This window comes from Rhamphochromis sp. 'chilingali' (assembly GCF_963969265.1).
Source record: "Rhamphochromis sp. 'chilingali' genome assembly, chromosome: 4".
Taxonomy (NCBI): Eukaryota; Metazoa; Chordata; class Actinopteri; order Cichliformes; family Cichlidae; genus Rhamphochromis; species Rhamphochromis sp. 'chilingali'.
In genome coordinates this window covers 17,633,521-17,648,849 of record NC_137948.1, presented here as the reverse complement: position 1 = coordinate 17,648,849, position 15,329 = coordinate 17,633,521, and the positions used below count along the sequence as shown (strand labels likewise).

General features: G+C 40.1%; 1 protein-coding gene across 1 annotated transcript; it reads left to right on the top strand.

Moving 5' to 3' along the window:
- The first annotated feature begins 12,399 nt into the window (after window positions 1–12,399).
- On the top strand, window positions 12,400–15,133 carry fdx2 (ferredoxin 2). Its single transcript, XM_080880047.1, has 5 exons — window positions 12,400–12,595; window positions 12,930–12,981; window positions 13,561–13,667; window positions 13,754–13,841; window positions 13,955–15,133. Exons 1-5 carry the CDS (start codon window positions 12,409–12,411, stop codon window positions 14,109–14,111), a joined length of 591 nt encoding a protein of 196 aa, XP_080736173.1. The 5' UTR covers window positions 12,400–12,408; the 3' UTR covers window positions 14,112–15,133.
- The last annotated feature ends 196 nt before the right edge of the window (window positions 15,134–15,329 follow it).

Genomic DNA, 15,329 nt, shown 5'->3' with positions numbered 1-15,329 from the left:
GTTAAAATTGGCTTTGCTCTGCCCGTTCCTGCCGCTGCACACAAACATTGCAGTAAAAAAATAAAAACTGCACAGAAGGTTATGTGCAATCATAACACAAACAGATAACGATCAAATGGCAAAGAAATTGGTAAGTGACACACGAGAAGATTAAGAGAAGAAACTTCTACCAAAGTAGGAGAGGAAATGCCTGGAGGAAAGTGAATGAGCAGCATGTAATGAATTCTTTCCATGGAGGGAATTTCCACATGCATGTAGGTTAGTATTAGACTTGTCTAAATTGTATATCTTCTGTGTCAGTAGCGCCCCCCCCACCACCACAACACACACACACACACACACACACACACACACACACACACACACACACACACACACACACACACACACACACACACACACACACACATCTGAATTGCCCTTCCTTACAGTCTTGACGATGACAAATCCACAGCTATGCAGCAATGGTAATTAAAAATCACATGCTAATGGATTAGGGGCAAATGACTATGTGACCATAAACTTGGCAGATGCTCTCTGTGGCATTGTGGCTTCCAGTAAAGATGCCGTCACCAGACTGTTATCAACACATTTTTTTCACTTTTTGACGCTTGTAGGTTTGCACTGCAAACTTTACGCGTCAAAGTTATGTATTTATCTTCTAATTTTCCCTGTGTAGTTATCGTATTTCAAAATTCTCTGCAACTTGTTTTTCATTTTTTATAAAGTGATAACTTGCACTGGCAAAGAGTCTGACTGGTTGTTTGAATGTGTTTGCAGATTTACTTCTTGTCTCTATGAAGTGATATGACGACTCGCTGCCTTCGGTACAGACTTGAGAAAATGGATGAGATAAGTGTATGAGGATAATTATAGCACCCTTTGTGTGAGTTTGTATGATCATTTCTCTGTCTGTCTGCTTCTGATGGCTTGTTTTGATGTGTACAGTGTCAGCTATGAGTGTTCATGTCCTGGAATGCGTATGACTAAACCTGCATTATGCGATCGCTTGATGCCACGGTGACACACACACACACAGTAGCATCAGACACACCTGTTCACACCACATCACCTCACGAAGTGTCTGATTTTTTTGGTCTGGTCTCTTATCAGGGTACAAGACGGCTATTATCTAAGTCTGCATGAATTCTACACTATAAAGTGTTAAAAGAGGTGACTAAAAAAACCCCTCCTTTCCTCCGCATTTACATTGCAGTGTATACATACATCATGCATGTGGCAGCATGGCTGCATATGTGCTTTGATGTATGTGCTTTTGACCGTGACAACAGGAAACCACAGACTAATAATTCACACAGTGGGTGACAGAAGCTCTGCAATGCCCAGTGCAGATACACGATCTCGACTGAGAGGGTGCCGCTAACAGCTGCGTCATTTCCAGGAACAATCCGACCGGACCGTTCAACTGCCACCTGCCAGGCCTTTATCATCGCCTCACTGGCCTACATGTAACATTGTGCGTGTGTTGTTGTGTGTGGGACAGAGAGAGTGTGATGGACATGCCGGGTGAGGGGTGCTGAAATGTATCAACTGGTAAAGGGAAAGTGAAGACATGACTAACATAGCATCTCTTCACTGTAACGACAGGTTCTACTAAATGTGTACGAGTGGGCTGGAGATCAAACCATCAACATTGCAAGTGGTGAGAAAAAAAACCACACATATGCTCATATGCATATGTGTTAATTTCCATAACGAAAGTCATGCAAATAATAACATCTCCACACAGTAGACAAATTTTTAGAATATGAAAAGTGACCTGAAGTTCATTTACTTAACAAAATATGTGATATAAACCCTCAACTCTTCTTTGGAATACACTTCATGTAATTGGATATGTCTTTTCTGAATTCATATTATAATAAAAATTCGGTGCCAATTTGAACAAGATGACTTTTCCTGATTTTGATTAGATGCAGCTGGGTTGTTTCTCTTGCACAGTCCTTGATCCATCTCCTCATAAATCTGTCCCCTCATAATCTTCCTTCGGCCTGCTGCACAAACAATGTAGATGTAAAAAGAATGAAGGCTTTGTTTAAGTTTGCTTAAGCGTAGCTTAAATCTTAAATCATCACAGCTTTCTTAGAGCTCAGAGAGACTAATCTTCTCACATGTCTTCAACCACCGTTGAGCTTTGGGCCCTAACGCCAACATAAGAGAAAGACCAGATTAAATCTGAAGTGCACTAGAAGAAGAAGAAGGGAAAAAAAACTTGTCTGCATCTCGCTCACCCTCAGTGGTTGCAGATTTCCTTACATGACTGCAAAACAAATTTACTGAGGAGCTGTTCGTATGGCAGAACTTTGACTGATTTCACACATGTTGAGATCCTTGAAACCATTGCAAAACAGATCTCTTTGCAGGAGGTGCTTTTATTCTCTTTTAGTAGTTTTTCAAGTTTTCTAGACTAGACATGGCCTGCATACAGAAAACAAGCGTTTGACTATTTAAAAAAGTTGTCAGAAAGAATTTAACTTGATTTAACACAACTTCTTTAGACTCTGTTCGAATTCGCCCATTTACTTAACTCAGCAGCACTTTTATTTATTTATTTTTTCTGGCTTAACCCCAATATAGCAGTTTAATTTGTGGCAAATCATATAAAACTTTTCATCAGTAAATGTGGTCCTACTTCAAACCAGCTACTTGGGGATAGCAAGTGCCACTATGAACAGTCATAGTAAGGACAGCGACATATCCATGCTTGGCCTACACAGTGTATCTCTTATCATCCCTGCTCTGCAGTGATAACACGTCGAGCTCCAGACACCAACACCACACAGACAGGAGACGCTGACGTTAGGATGTATACTGCACACACAAATGGCACGTACCCTCACACGTGCAACGATAAACTCCAGACATAAAAGATTTAACTTATTATTTCATATCAGAACAATCACTTAATATCCTTTCTTACAAATAATTTTTAACAAGTCATTGTTGACCTTGACCAAATCTAGATTTCATTAACAGCCTGACACGATGGGGGTTTAAATGTTTTCCTGCAGACTTTGTGGCCTTTAAAGGAAATAAAGTATTAATACATTCAAGTCTCCCAAAGCGGCCGCTGTGTAATCTTAAAAATTAAGAAATACATTGTTTGTATAAATAGTCTGATATCAAGTCACGCAACTATAAAACAATAGCAGAGCCACACACAAAATAAGTTTCCTGTCTCGTGATTCTCTGAGTCGTTCCAGTCTGCCAGCTGCACTGATAACTCTGTTTAGACTGGTTATTCTGCAGATATGTGTGTCTGACGTGAAGAAAAGTTGTGCTCATGTTTGTTTTTGGTCATTGCTGGTGAGCCGGTGAGAGATGGGGGTTTATTTGAGAAAGGGTGAAAGGAGATACGTAGAGTTTGAAAGCGAATGACATATAAGTGAGGTATGCTGGGTCATGCAGAAATAATGTCTAGAGTTTGTGCCCATAGTTCACTGACACGTTTTGTAAAAATTTTGCTGAGATTAAAAAGAGAAAGTGTTCAAATAATCTATGGAATATAAATAACATTTAGACAGTCAGAACAATGTTTACCTTAGTGATATACTGGGAAAATGTTGTAGTCAACTTCCAGGTTTAATCATCACAAAAGTAAAATTTGAGCCTTAGTTACTTCAACCAAATCATTTGTTTACCTGTCTGTGCTTTGAGCCTAAGGCAGAAGCTGACGCATGCAGTTTAACTATTAAAGAGTGTGAACTAAAAAGACGCACAAAAGCAGATGAATGCAAATAAGAGGCTTAGTAATGCATTGATGTTTGCCTGGGCAAAACAGGCAAAAGCCTGTTCATGCTGGTTGAGCCAATAAAAAAAACATCTGTCTTGAATTCAGTGTGACATGACAGTTTGAGAAATGTTAATGTTCAACAAAGTCAAACACTCACCACATATAGATCGTGCATTAGGTTGGACAGAGTGAGCACGTGCTGGCAAGCACCCCTTTATCCTTCTTTTTTCTATTATTATTAAATAAAAAACTGAAGCTAAATTTATAATGTGACATGTAAGAATGATATTTGATACAGGCTGATCCTTCATTTTGAAATATACTGTTGAAATGAGGAAACATTTACAGCTGCAGTAAAAATGGATTCTTGGAACGTGTGGAGTGAAACAGAGTCCAGTTTGTCACAGAGTTAGCGCCTCTCACTCCCCGAGGAGACGTCGTTCTCTGACAAAGTGTTTAATAGAGGCCAGGTCTGGAACTCCAGGTGGGTCAATTATGGTCAGTTACAACCATATCTCAACAGCAGCACACTAAACACCATGGACATACACACACATCACACACAAATAGCCAGTCTTTGTCATTTGGACTTAATTATCTGCATGTCTTTATGTGCGAGTTGATCTGATTAGTTTCATATGCACCTAGTATAGTTAAATTTTATTTATATAGAGTCTTTCAAGATCCATCCATCCATTCGCTACCGCTTATCCTTTTCAGGGTCACGGGGGGTGCTGGAGCCAATCCCAGCTGTCATAGGGCGAGAGGCGGGGTACACCATGGACAGGTCGCCAGTCTGTCGCAGGGCCAACACACAAGGATAGACAACCATTCATACTCACATTCACACCTAGTGGCAATTTGGATTATCCAATTAACCTATCCCCACAAGCTGCATGTCTTTGGACGGTGGGAGGAAGCCGGAGTACCCGGAGGGAACCCACGCAGACACGGGGAGAACATGCAAACTCTACACAGAAAGACCCCGGCCTGATGGTGGAATTGAACTCAGGACCTTCTTGCTGTGCAGCAACAGTGCTAACCACCATGCCACCGGTGCCATCTTTCAAGATAAATATCCAAAAGTGCTTCACAACAAAAATGCTGGAACATGAAATCAAAAAATTGCCACAAAGCAAGTTTTAAAAAGATGAATTTTTAGCTGCCTTTTAAACAAGACTATGGAGTCCACAGATCTCAGGCTCAGAGGGAGAGAGTCTGGGTGCCACTTTTACAAAAGCTCTGTCACCTTTAGTTCTCAACCTTGTACGATGGGATGGGAACGAATGGATGCAAAGGTTCACTGATGTATGTGAAAAAGTCAAAACCAGAATCTTAAAGTGGACTCTTAAGTCAGCGGGGAGAGAGTGCAACTGAATTAGCAAGGATGTGACATGTGAGTACTCCTCGCAATGGCATCCCGAATAACCTCAGACGTTCCAAGGATGCTTTGTTAAAACCAATGAACAATGAATTACAACAATCCAGATGTGATGACATGAAGGCATGGATAACAATTTCCAAATCAGAGTGCGATGCAATGGAATACAAGTTGGCAATTTTTAGCGCTGTTTGTTAAGTGGCAGTCCTATAAACATGCAGATGAACACTCCCTACTAGAGACTTTAAACAGATGTAACGTTCAAATGTCCTGAAATGGGGCAACATAACTGTCAAACATGCAGTTTTATATCCCACTAACCACTGAAATTTAAGCTAATTTAGATAATGCTTCATATTAACTGCCCAAATATGTGGCTGGAGGCTTTATCAAAACGGCTTTTCAGTGGAGAGACTTGCTTTTAGAAGCACGTCTGTCCTTACATGACAACAGGAAGCAGTCTGTTGGTTCACAGTCTGATGTTCCAAGTTGGAGATTGATGACAATTGTACGATGACCACTGTGTGATTGACAGCTCAATTTGCTTTAGCAGCTCTGACAGAAGAAGAAGCTGAACGAGATGGTACACTCAATCCTGTGAGATGTTTTTCTTTTAATCGGTAAAATCAGTGACAAGAAGCACATCAGTGACCGCACTCTTGCACGGTCCTGCTTCTGTAAATAGGCCGAAAAAGAGGAACAGGGTGCTGGTTGTTTTGTTTTCCACAGTTCTGTGTGGCATAAAGTTCTCTTTAAACAATATTCTCTGTGAGAGTTTACACAGAAATGTGTCTCTACAAGCCTAAAGTTTGAATCAAGATAGCCTTGACCATGTAAATTATTTTTGGCAAAATACGTTGGCATGAGCCTCGGCCATCCTTGCAGTGGAGCAGACAGAGAAAACAATATGTTGGAAAAATCACATAATTGCATTATCCAAAGCTGGAATCTAAAATATGTTTAATCTGAATGTTGCATTGCCAGTTGCATTGTCAGTATAAATTAACTGTGCTTTTATTTCTCAAAAGAAGAACGTCAAATGTACCTCCTCCCACTCTTCAGTTGCAAGAGTACCAAATGTGTGTTCATTAGCCACAACAAACTATCCCCAGCAGCTCCACCGTCTACTCTGATTGTTTGCTAAAAGTTAATATGTTAGACAGTAACAGCAGATAAAGTAGGAAACAAAATACAGATGTCTTGGGCCAGGAGATGGGTGTCACATGCAAGGAAAGCAAGTCAGAAACTTTTCTGTGTGGACTAAAAGATTTCTGGTGACGCTCTTTTTATTGGATTCGTCGACAATGACAAAGGATAAGCATGTGATCATGATCATGTGATCATGCTGTTGACACAGCTGTTCTCTCTTTAAATCTCCATTTTATGTTCATAACATTCAAGCCAAATTAGAGCAGATCTAATTTCTTTGTGTATTCAGATTTGGTGACACACTTTGTTACACCTCCATCACCTCAAGCTTCTGACCTAACTCTGCAGCCTTTCTTTATCTGGTGTCAAAGGTCAACAGCCAGTGGTCAATGCTGTCTATCAGAGGCCAGACAGAAGTCGAACAGAGTTCGAAAACACTAAACTGCGTCTAGACATCAAACTAAAGCAAACGTTACATTTGCTGTCCTCTGCACAACTTTTGTGTGTTGCGCGTAAAAGGTCATTAATCAAAAACAATGCAACACAGCGTCAGGCCCTAGGGAGACTCTTGAAGTTTTCTCACATTTAAATGTTTGACATACAGTTCATAAAGAAAGAGTCCCGGAAGCATTAAGCTCTCCCAGACACTGAGTAAGAAAGCATTCATCATGCTGTGATGCCAGGTCCCAGGCTGTTGCCGTGTTTACTCAGATTATGGTAAGTTTCCTTTTTGCCTGGCTGAGAAACAAGCTTTCCCACACTCGTGAAGCATGAAAGGGCATAAGGGCACTTTCTTTCTTTTTTAACCTGCTTCTAATTAGTGTGTGTGACTCATCGGAGAGGATGGGACAATAACCGTGCTGCTCATATGCAGGCATGCACTTGAAACGAAGTATGCAAACACACACTGGTTTCAAGCTTTAAGATGAAGATAAGATTAAATGCAACTCAATTACAAAACATAGTCAGCAGCGATTCAGCAGTGATGATGAAACTAATCTCGACATTTCATTTTAACTTAAAGGTCTCATTTAGCCGGGCACTAAAAGTTGAAGGAAATAAACGCATTCTTTGGCTGCATCATTCAAAGCTGCTTCAAAGCCAGTGCTGTTCCATAAAGCATTAAAACTGTTCACTTCCTTAAAATCGCACATCTGACATCCATCTAACTCTAGGCAGACTGGTCCCAAAGGAGTGCAATAAAACATCTGAAATCAAACAAAATTGCTGCTGTCATTCAACTTAGTGGCCCAATAAACAACACCACAACTGATGATACTGACAATAAAGCCAGAAACGACATTAAATGCAGGAAATGAAATGTGAACAGAAAGCCGACATTTTCAAGCGAAATCCTCCAACACTCGCAAACATTCAAGAACTTACACTTTCTTTTATTCTTAATGGAAACAAACAATCCAATTTGTTATTCTATAATCTTCCTATTGTCAGTGATCTAAATTCTTTCTGACTTACACAGTCGGTGGCGCTCATCCTCGACTCCATTTGTTACTGCTTCCATAACAACACCCACATGTATAGCTCCATTTTTTTTTTTCATTAAGGCTAAACTAAGTTTTACAAATGCTATTCGGAAATGAGTAGCCTATGTGCTGAAATTCGGGGGACTATTTTCCCCTGTGGTTAAATACTCATTGGGTAACTTATGCATGACCCTTATGAAATAAATAAATAAATAAATAAATAAATAAATAAAGGGACGTCATCCAGCTCTTTGGCTGTTATTGATCACTTTTGAATAGCTTGGAGATCAACGTGGAAAGCAAGATATACCGTATGGATTTACCTGCACGCCAAATTTTTGTGTTAAGGGTGAATCTTTTATGCTATTTTTTCTAGCAGTGGCTGAATAAATATACATAAATATACATTCACTGGCCACTTTATTAGGTACAGATTGTTAGTACTGGGTTGGACCCCCTTTTGGTTTTGAAACGTCTTTAATTCTTCATGGCATAGATTCAACAAGGCACTGGAAATATTCCCGAGATTTTGACAGCATCAAACAGTTACTGCATATTTGTCACCTGCACATCCATGATGGGACTCTTCTCTTCTTCTCTTGGCATGATTTGAGCTTTGTGATTATCCTGCTAAAAGCAGCTAGCAGAAGATGGTTATGCTGTGATCATGCAGGGATGGACATGGTCAGCAAGTAAAGGGCCCAAAGTGTGCCAACAAAAACACCATTACACTACCACCAGCTTGAACGACTGTTGCAAGGCAGGAGGGACTGCGATTATGCGGGAAAATCCCAGTTTTTTTTTTTTAACATTCAGACCAGCCGGTCTGGCACCAACAACAACCATGCCACATTCGGAATCGCTTAACTGATGCTCAGTTTGAACTTCAGTGAGTCGCCTTCATCATGTCAAAATGCCTAAAGGCACTGAGTTGCAGGTGATTGGATGATTCGAAATTTGCATTTAACAAATAAGTAGGCTGTTCGTGTGTATTTAACAAAGTGTCCAGTGAGTGTATGTTATATAATAGGACTTGTTTAAAGTTAAAAAGAGGGAGGGAAAAGCTGCATTGTGGTGCATTGGAGAGAGGTGGGAGGGTGGGGTGTCATTAACAAGGAAAAAGAACAGGGGGAGTGCTGATAGGAGTAATTGAAAGCACCCAAAGTACTGCAGACAAAAAATTTGTTTTTCCATGTCCCTGGAAACATAAGCAGCACACATATATGCATGCTGTAGTTCCTGGAGATTCACCAGGTCACTGCATAACTGCAAAATGTCTCTGCACTATTCATAATGTCTCCGCTTAACTCTGTGTTAGCAACATTTGTTAAGAGAGGGTTTTTTTTTTTAATCCAAGGGTGTGTGCTGTGTGACCACATCATTTCTAAGAAGTGCCTTGTTTAAATATTACAGTTGTGAGTAGATTAAAAAAGTATGAATGTGGGGGTGTTTGGGTTTTTGCACAGCATAGTCATCAGGAACCAAAGAAAATGTAATCTTAAGGAACAGCTACAGGCCACCTAGCTAACCAAGTCAAGCGTTAAGAAACTCCACCCAATACATGTCAATACACACTCAAACACACACACACACACACCACAGCGATCCTGCAGGACCTCAGGACAAAAGATGTAGTAGGGGATTTAAATTCACAGACTTCTCAGACACACAGCTAAACTGTCCCTTGAAGATAGTACTGTGCAGGTGTGTGTGTGTGTGTGTGTGTGTGTGTGTGTGTGTGTGTGTGTGTGTGTGTGTGTGTGTGTGTGCGTGCGTGCGTGCACACATAAAGTGTAACAGTGTTTCATTATGTGGATTTAGAGTACATTAAAAGTTATAATCTATATGCCAGCGAGTTGAGTGCAAGGGCTTACTATAAAATAAAGGGAAAAAAGCAGACAGAGGTCCCCATTTACTTTTTATTGCCATCCACATGGGAGGAACCTCCACAGCCAGAACCAGATGGGGGGTTTAGTGTGCATCTTAAACCCACTTTAAGTGTCTGCTTTTCCCCAAACCATAGTTCATTATGACACAGTGAAGGAAAGATAAGAAGTGAAACAAGACTTCTAGTGATATCACGCAGAATGAGCTCATCGTTTTTTATTATAGGGTCCCTGAGGCCAATAAATTACTCCTCAAGTATCAACGCAGTGCTTTTCTGCAAAAGGGTTACATGTTTAATAGCAGCTGACTTTTTGCTCGAGTGGAAGTTGAGCACAAGAGACAGAGCAAGAGAGAAACAGAGCGGCTGAGCCTTTAACCTGCCTCTAGTCATAACATCACGTCTTTGTCTTTACACGCAGTGGTCTCAGTCATACAGGGTCCTGCTGCCAGCCTGCATCGTTTCTTATCTAAGATTGCCTTCAGCACATGCAGAACAGGGCAAAACATGAATTTATTGTTGTGTACTGTAGGCCATTTACAGAGGGAAGCACTGGGGCAAAACTGTCTAATACTTCTGAAATATAACCTGCTTCCTTAATCAGAACCATATAATTTTAATAGGCTTAGACTAGTCAAAGCTGCAGCTGTGTTGCATAAGTATGTTATATAAAATGTCTTCTTTTAAACAGATTGAAATTGACTGCCATATTTTTTTTCACATTAGGACGTTATTTATATTATAACACTGAAGTATGTTTTGCATATGTGCTTATAGCGCCTAAGTGTATGAAAATGTATTTCTACAAGACATTTTGTTTAAATAGAAGGTAAAATAAAAAACCTATATAGTCTATAATAACTTAGATGTGCCAGTGCCTAATGGAGGCAAACTAATCTTGCTGTTTGTACTGAGTTCAATCGATTCTTTTTTTAAACCGTTAGTTGATTTCAGTTTATACTGAGTCTCCTGTGGTTAAATGTAATTTGAAACACGTTGTCAGTTTTCTTTTTAAGGTATTAGTTCTTCAGTATTGTCTTTCAATGCTAGTTTATACAACTGTATAAAAGTCTTTAGCAATGACTCAGTGGAAAGACAATACTTGTTGAATATCTACTGAAACATTTGAAGACATAAATGGAAATAGAGTATATATGCAAAAACATAGATAGTAAAAGTCTAGGGAGCTTGAAAGTCAGCTTTAGGTATAATCACCTTTATTTCTCAACATGGCCTGTACTTTCATAGGCAAGCTTTCTTATACTTTCTTTAAGTAGTCTTCAGGAATAGTTCTCCAGGCTTCTTGTATTAAATTCAACGCTCTTCTCTGGATGTTGGCTGCCTTTTGTTCTGTTCTCTGTTAAGATGAGCTCACGCTGCTTTAATAATGTTGAGGTCCAGCCTCTGGGGAGAAGCAGGGTAAGAAGCAGGGTACACCTTGGATGGGTCTCCAGTCCATTCACACTCACATTCACTAATTAAACTAATCCCACTGACTGCATGTCTTGAGACTGTGGGAAAAAGCCAGAGTACCCAAAGAGAACCCACGCACACATGTGGAGAACATGCCAGGTCAGTGGATTTAAACCCAGGACCTCGCTATGATGACTCAGTGCTAACCACCACACCACTGTTCTCCCATGTTCCATTGTGTGAGCGTGTGTGTTTTGCTTTCTGTCCCAGTTTGCTTTTACTGGACTGACAGAATGTTTGGAATCATTTTCATATTAAAAAAAAAATATTATATTGGCTCTCAGATCCTTCCCAGACGGTTTTGCATGGTGGATCAAATTATTATTATTTTTTTTTGCATTCTGAATTCTATCATTTAGACTCAAACTGACAGTCTCCACTGTGGTTTACAGATGGCTGTAGATACTTTATATCCTATATATGACGACGATTTGAACCAGAAATGTCAAATTCAGATTCATCATTCCATAAGACCTGTTGCCGTCTCAGCCTTTCCCCCCTGTTTCCCTTCCTTAGCAGTTCCTTCTTCACATCCACCCTTTCACTGAGACCATTTCTGTTGAGGCTGAATCAAACAGCAAATGCAGAGGGGCAAGATGCACCTCTCACGTCCTGTGTCAGGACTGTGCTGGATCTTCTTCTCTTTCTTAAGTACATGACTTTCCGATACTGTTCATCTGCTGTGGGTAGTTTTCTTTTAGGCCTGCCACTTTTTTTTGTCATTCACTTGTGCAGTTTCCTCATTTTAAGGAATTACATGGAAATCTGCCTGTGTGAAAGTAAAATATAAATAAATGAGGGATGGCTCGAGACTTTTTCGTGGTGCTGTACTTCAGTACAAATTCCTGTGATACTTAATTACATACGTACTTCAATTTCTAAAATATATGAGAGTTTTATGTGCTGACTTTTTATAGTAAGCTGTATCATAAAATTATTCATATGTGCAACCTGTTAAACAGATAAGCAGTGAAAAGAAAGTTCAAAAATGCAGCATTCACATATTAATACAACAACACTAATGACTACCATAGACAGTCCCTCTCACAGGCTGCTTTCAACATAATGCGCTCTGCCACTTTTAGCACTTTCAGTAAATTTTATCGTATAAGTTCATTTAGGTCCACGTGTAAACGTTTGTAACACAGACATAATCGGCCTTCTCTCACGTGCAGCTGGTGACGCGGGGGCACCCTCTGCTGTCAGAGCAGCTCTACACAGCAGAAATGTCACCGCTCCGTTTCCTATTGGCTGCGTGCAGTCATGTGACCAAAACAGAGTCATGGCGGCCTCTGCTGCAGTCCGGTCGAGCATGGGACTCACTTTGAGGCTTTCTCGAGTTATCCCGGACTGTAGCACGTGTCCACTGTTCAGGTTAAAGTGTAATGCGAAGAATGTGGCTAATTTACAAAGGAGGGGGTCCTTTGATAGTCTCCGGACGATAAACCGACACTTACAGACGAGTATAGGTGAGTGATGCAGCCTGCTAGCATTTAGCCTAAAGCCGGTGGCTTTCCTGTCAGGACTGTTGGTTTACGATAAGTCTGAATAAGTGCTCATAAGTTTTCTTCTTGATGAAGTTTCAGTCATCGGCGATGCCAGCCAAGTTTGGTCAGTAAAATTAGCAGTAATCTGCCTGGAAAATCGGTTCAATAACACTTGCGTAACTTCGTTTCGGCAATCCCAGTTAGGGATGTAAAACTTGGGTGCAACAAGTAAATCAGTCCCATTATCAAAGTGAAGGAGCTGATGTCACCTTTGAATACTCTCACAGTAATGATGGCTGTGTTGCTCTTTCCCCAGGTCTTTACCACAGTGAGGAGGGGAGCTCCAATGCAGAGCACCCTGAGGATGTGTAAGTCAGCTGAGGCTTTTATTGTGAAACAACAGGGTACGGCGAACTGCACATAAATGGATACATCGTAATACTTTTAATAAGAATTGTTATCACAGCTACTTCTGTCAAAAACTAAAGCCGAAGTTAGACGTAAGTGTAAATGGAAAATTAAAACTCACAACCAAGGCAGCGGCTGGATCCAGTTTAAAAGCACCCTAAACCATTAAAGAGTGCTTATGTGAGTTATTAATTTGAGAGCACATACTTAAAAATAAGCAGACCTCTTGTTGCATTTAAAGTTATTCTTATTTAAAAATAAATAAAATGCCAGATAAGATTAAAAAATAGACCTCTGATACTTAATAGATAAAATCATTTATAGATTTTCAGACTTCATTATTTATATATATTTTGTATATTATAAGTTGAGAATGGTGGAATAAACACTTAAATTATGGCCAAACACACATAAATGTCCGTTTCTTTGAAAAACAAATTTACTTTAATAGCTCATGTAATCTTGAATGCATCACAGACATGAAATGTTGTGTCACCTGTTTGTTTGTTGCTTTTAATAGTTTGATGTCTTCTGTTCAGTGTCAACGTGGTGTATATAGATCGGTCAGGCCAGAGGATCCCTGTGAAAGCTAAAGTGGGAGACAATGTCCTCTACCTGGCTCACAAGCATGGCATTGAACTGGAAGGTGAGGGTCGTTACAGATGAACTGTAGATGAACACCATTATCCTTGCACCATTGTCATTGAGATATTTGTGTCTTGTAATATTTAGGAGCCTGTGAGGCGTCTCTTGCTTGCTCAACATGTCATGTTTATGTGAGTGCTGCTCATTTTGACAAACTGCGAGAACCTGAAGAGAGGTAGGACTGCTACCAGTGCCGTCTTATTTAACCATGTCACATTAAGTTTGACAAATCTATGTGATGCAGTTCGAAAGAAAATCATTATTACTGACACATATATCCATTCATAGGGAGGATGACATGCTTGACATGGCACCGATGCTGCAGGAGAACTCCAGGCTGGGATGTCAGATCATTCTCACTCCGGAGCTTGATGGGATTGAAATCACCTTGCCCAAAGTCACCAGGAACTTCTACGTGGATGGCCATGTTCCCAAACCTCACTGACAAGTGAGATGGGGTGTTCAGAAAAATTGGAGCTTTTAGCTTTGCGCTAAGCACCATATGTACTGGTTGAGTTTGGGAGGGGGGTGCAACCATGAAGAAAAGCATGACAAGGATAGAAAAGTCTGTAGCAACTCCCAAGATGTCTTAACAACTGACTAATTCTACAGTTAACCACTGACAGGACAGTCCTAGGCAGAGTCAGACACTATATCTCACAGGTGATGTTACTTCGGGGGGGAAAAAAACTTTAAAAAACGAAAAGATGTTTAACAAATCCTGTGTTTTTTTTGTTTTGGGGGGTTTGTGGCGTCTTCTCAGGCCAGCTTTAAGACACAATTCAATCAAACTGTTCTTTTTTTTTGGAAAAAAAGAGAACTGCAGGGGGAGACTTTATTTAACAGAGTTAAATCTTTTGTGCTGATTAATGGAACATTCCTTGTTACAGCTCAAATGCGCACAAGTATCACAAGATTGTTATTGTTTTGGCTAGTCCATTATTATCAATATATGCATAGCATTTACTTTTGTATGCACCATGCTCATTTATACATTTTTGTGTCTATGATGTAGAAGTACATGCTCACTGCCATAATCATCCTATTCTGCAAGACAGAAAAAAGCCATAAACAGTCATGTTTGCCTGATTCTTAAACACGGGCTCCTAAGAAATCAAAGCAGAATTTATACTGTTGAAACTTATTTTGTATTTGCTCCAAACATTTCAGAAACATTCATGTGAATTGCATTTCAGATAAAGTGTTTTCTTTGCAACTGTCAGTGATTAAGGCTTGATTAGAGGATCTGGTCCAGCTGGATCCACAACAGGATGGTGGAAGTGGAAGCGGAAGCATGTCTGCTTGGAAGCTGGTGATCTTCATGTTACCATAGTTTAAGTTTACCACATCTACCTTTTACTCAAGTCTACTGTACTTGTCCAACTTACGCACAAGTGAATTGTGTATTTTATGTCTGATGAAATACAAATGTTTTAAGTTGTGCAATAAAATCAGTTTAAAAAGCTATTTTGAGTAGTGCACTCATTACCTGGGCCTTCCCAAAAAGGTCATTGTGCCCCCTCAGCTGAATTCGACTGATGAACAACTTGAAACACTTGAGTCACCCAGGTCATTGCTGCCCAAGCTGAAGTTAATTGGTTAACCAAAGCTCAGTGCTTCTGCAGCAGTTGCAGAAAATGGCATAACTGGGAAGAATAGTGAG

Excerpts from the sequence above, each read along its gene's own strand:
- fdx2 (XM_080880047.1), top strand. The coding sequence starts at position 12,409 with ATGGCGGCCTCTGCTGCAGTCCGGTCGAGCATGGGACTCACTTTGAGG. Across the intron at positions 12,596-12,929 it reads ACACTTACAGACGAGTATAG|GTCTTTACCACAGTGAGGAG; the intron begins GTGAGTGATGCA and ends CTCTTTCCCCAG. Across the intron at positions 13,842-13,954 it reads CTGCGAGAACCTGAAGAGAG|GGAGGATGACATGCTTGACA; the intron begins GTAGGACTGCTA and ends ATCCATTCATAG.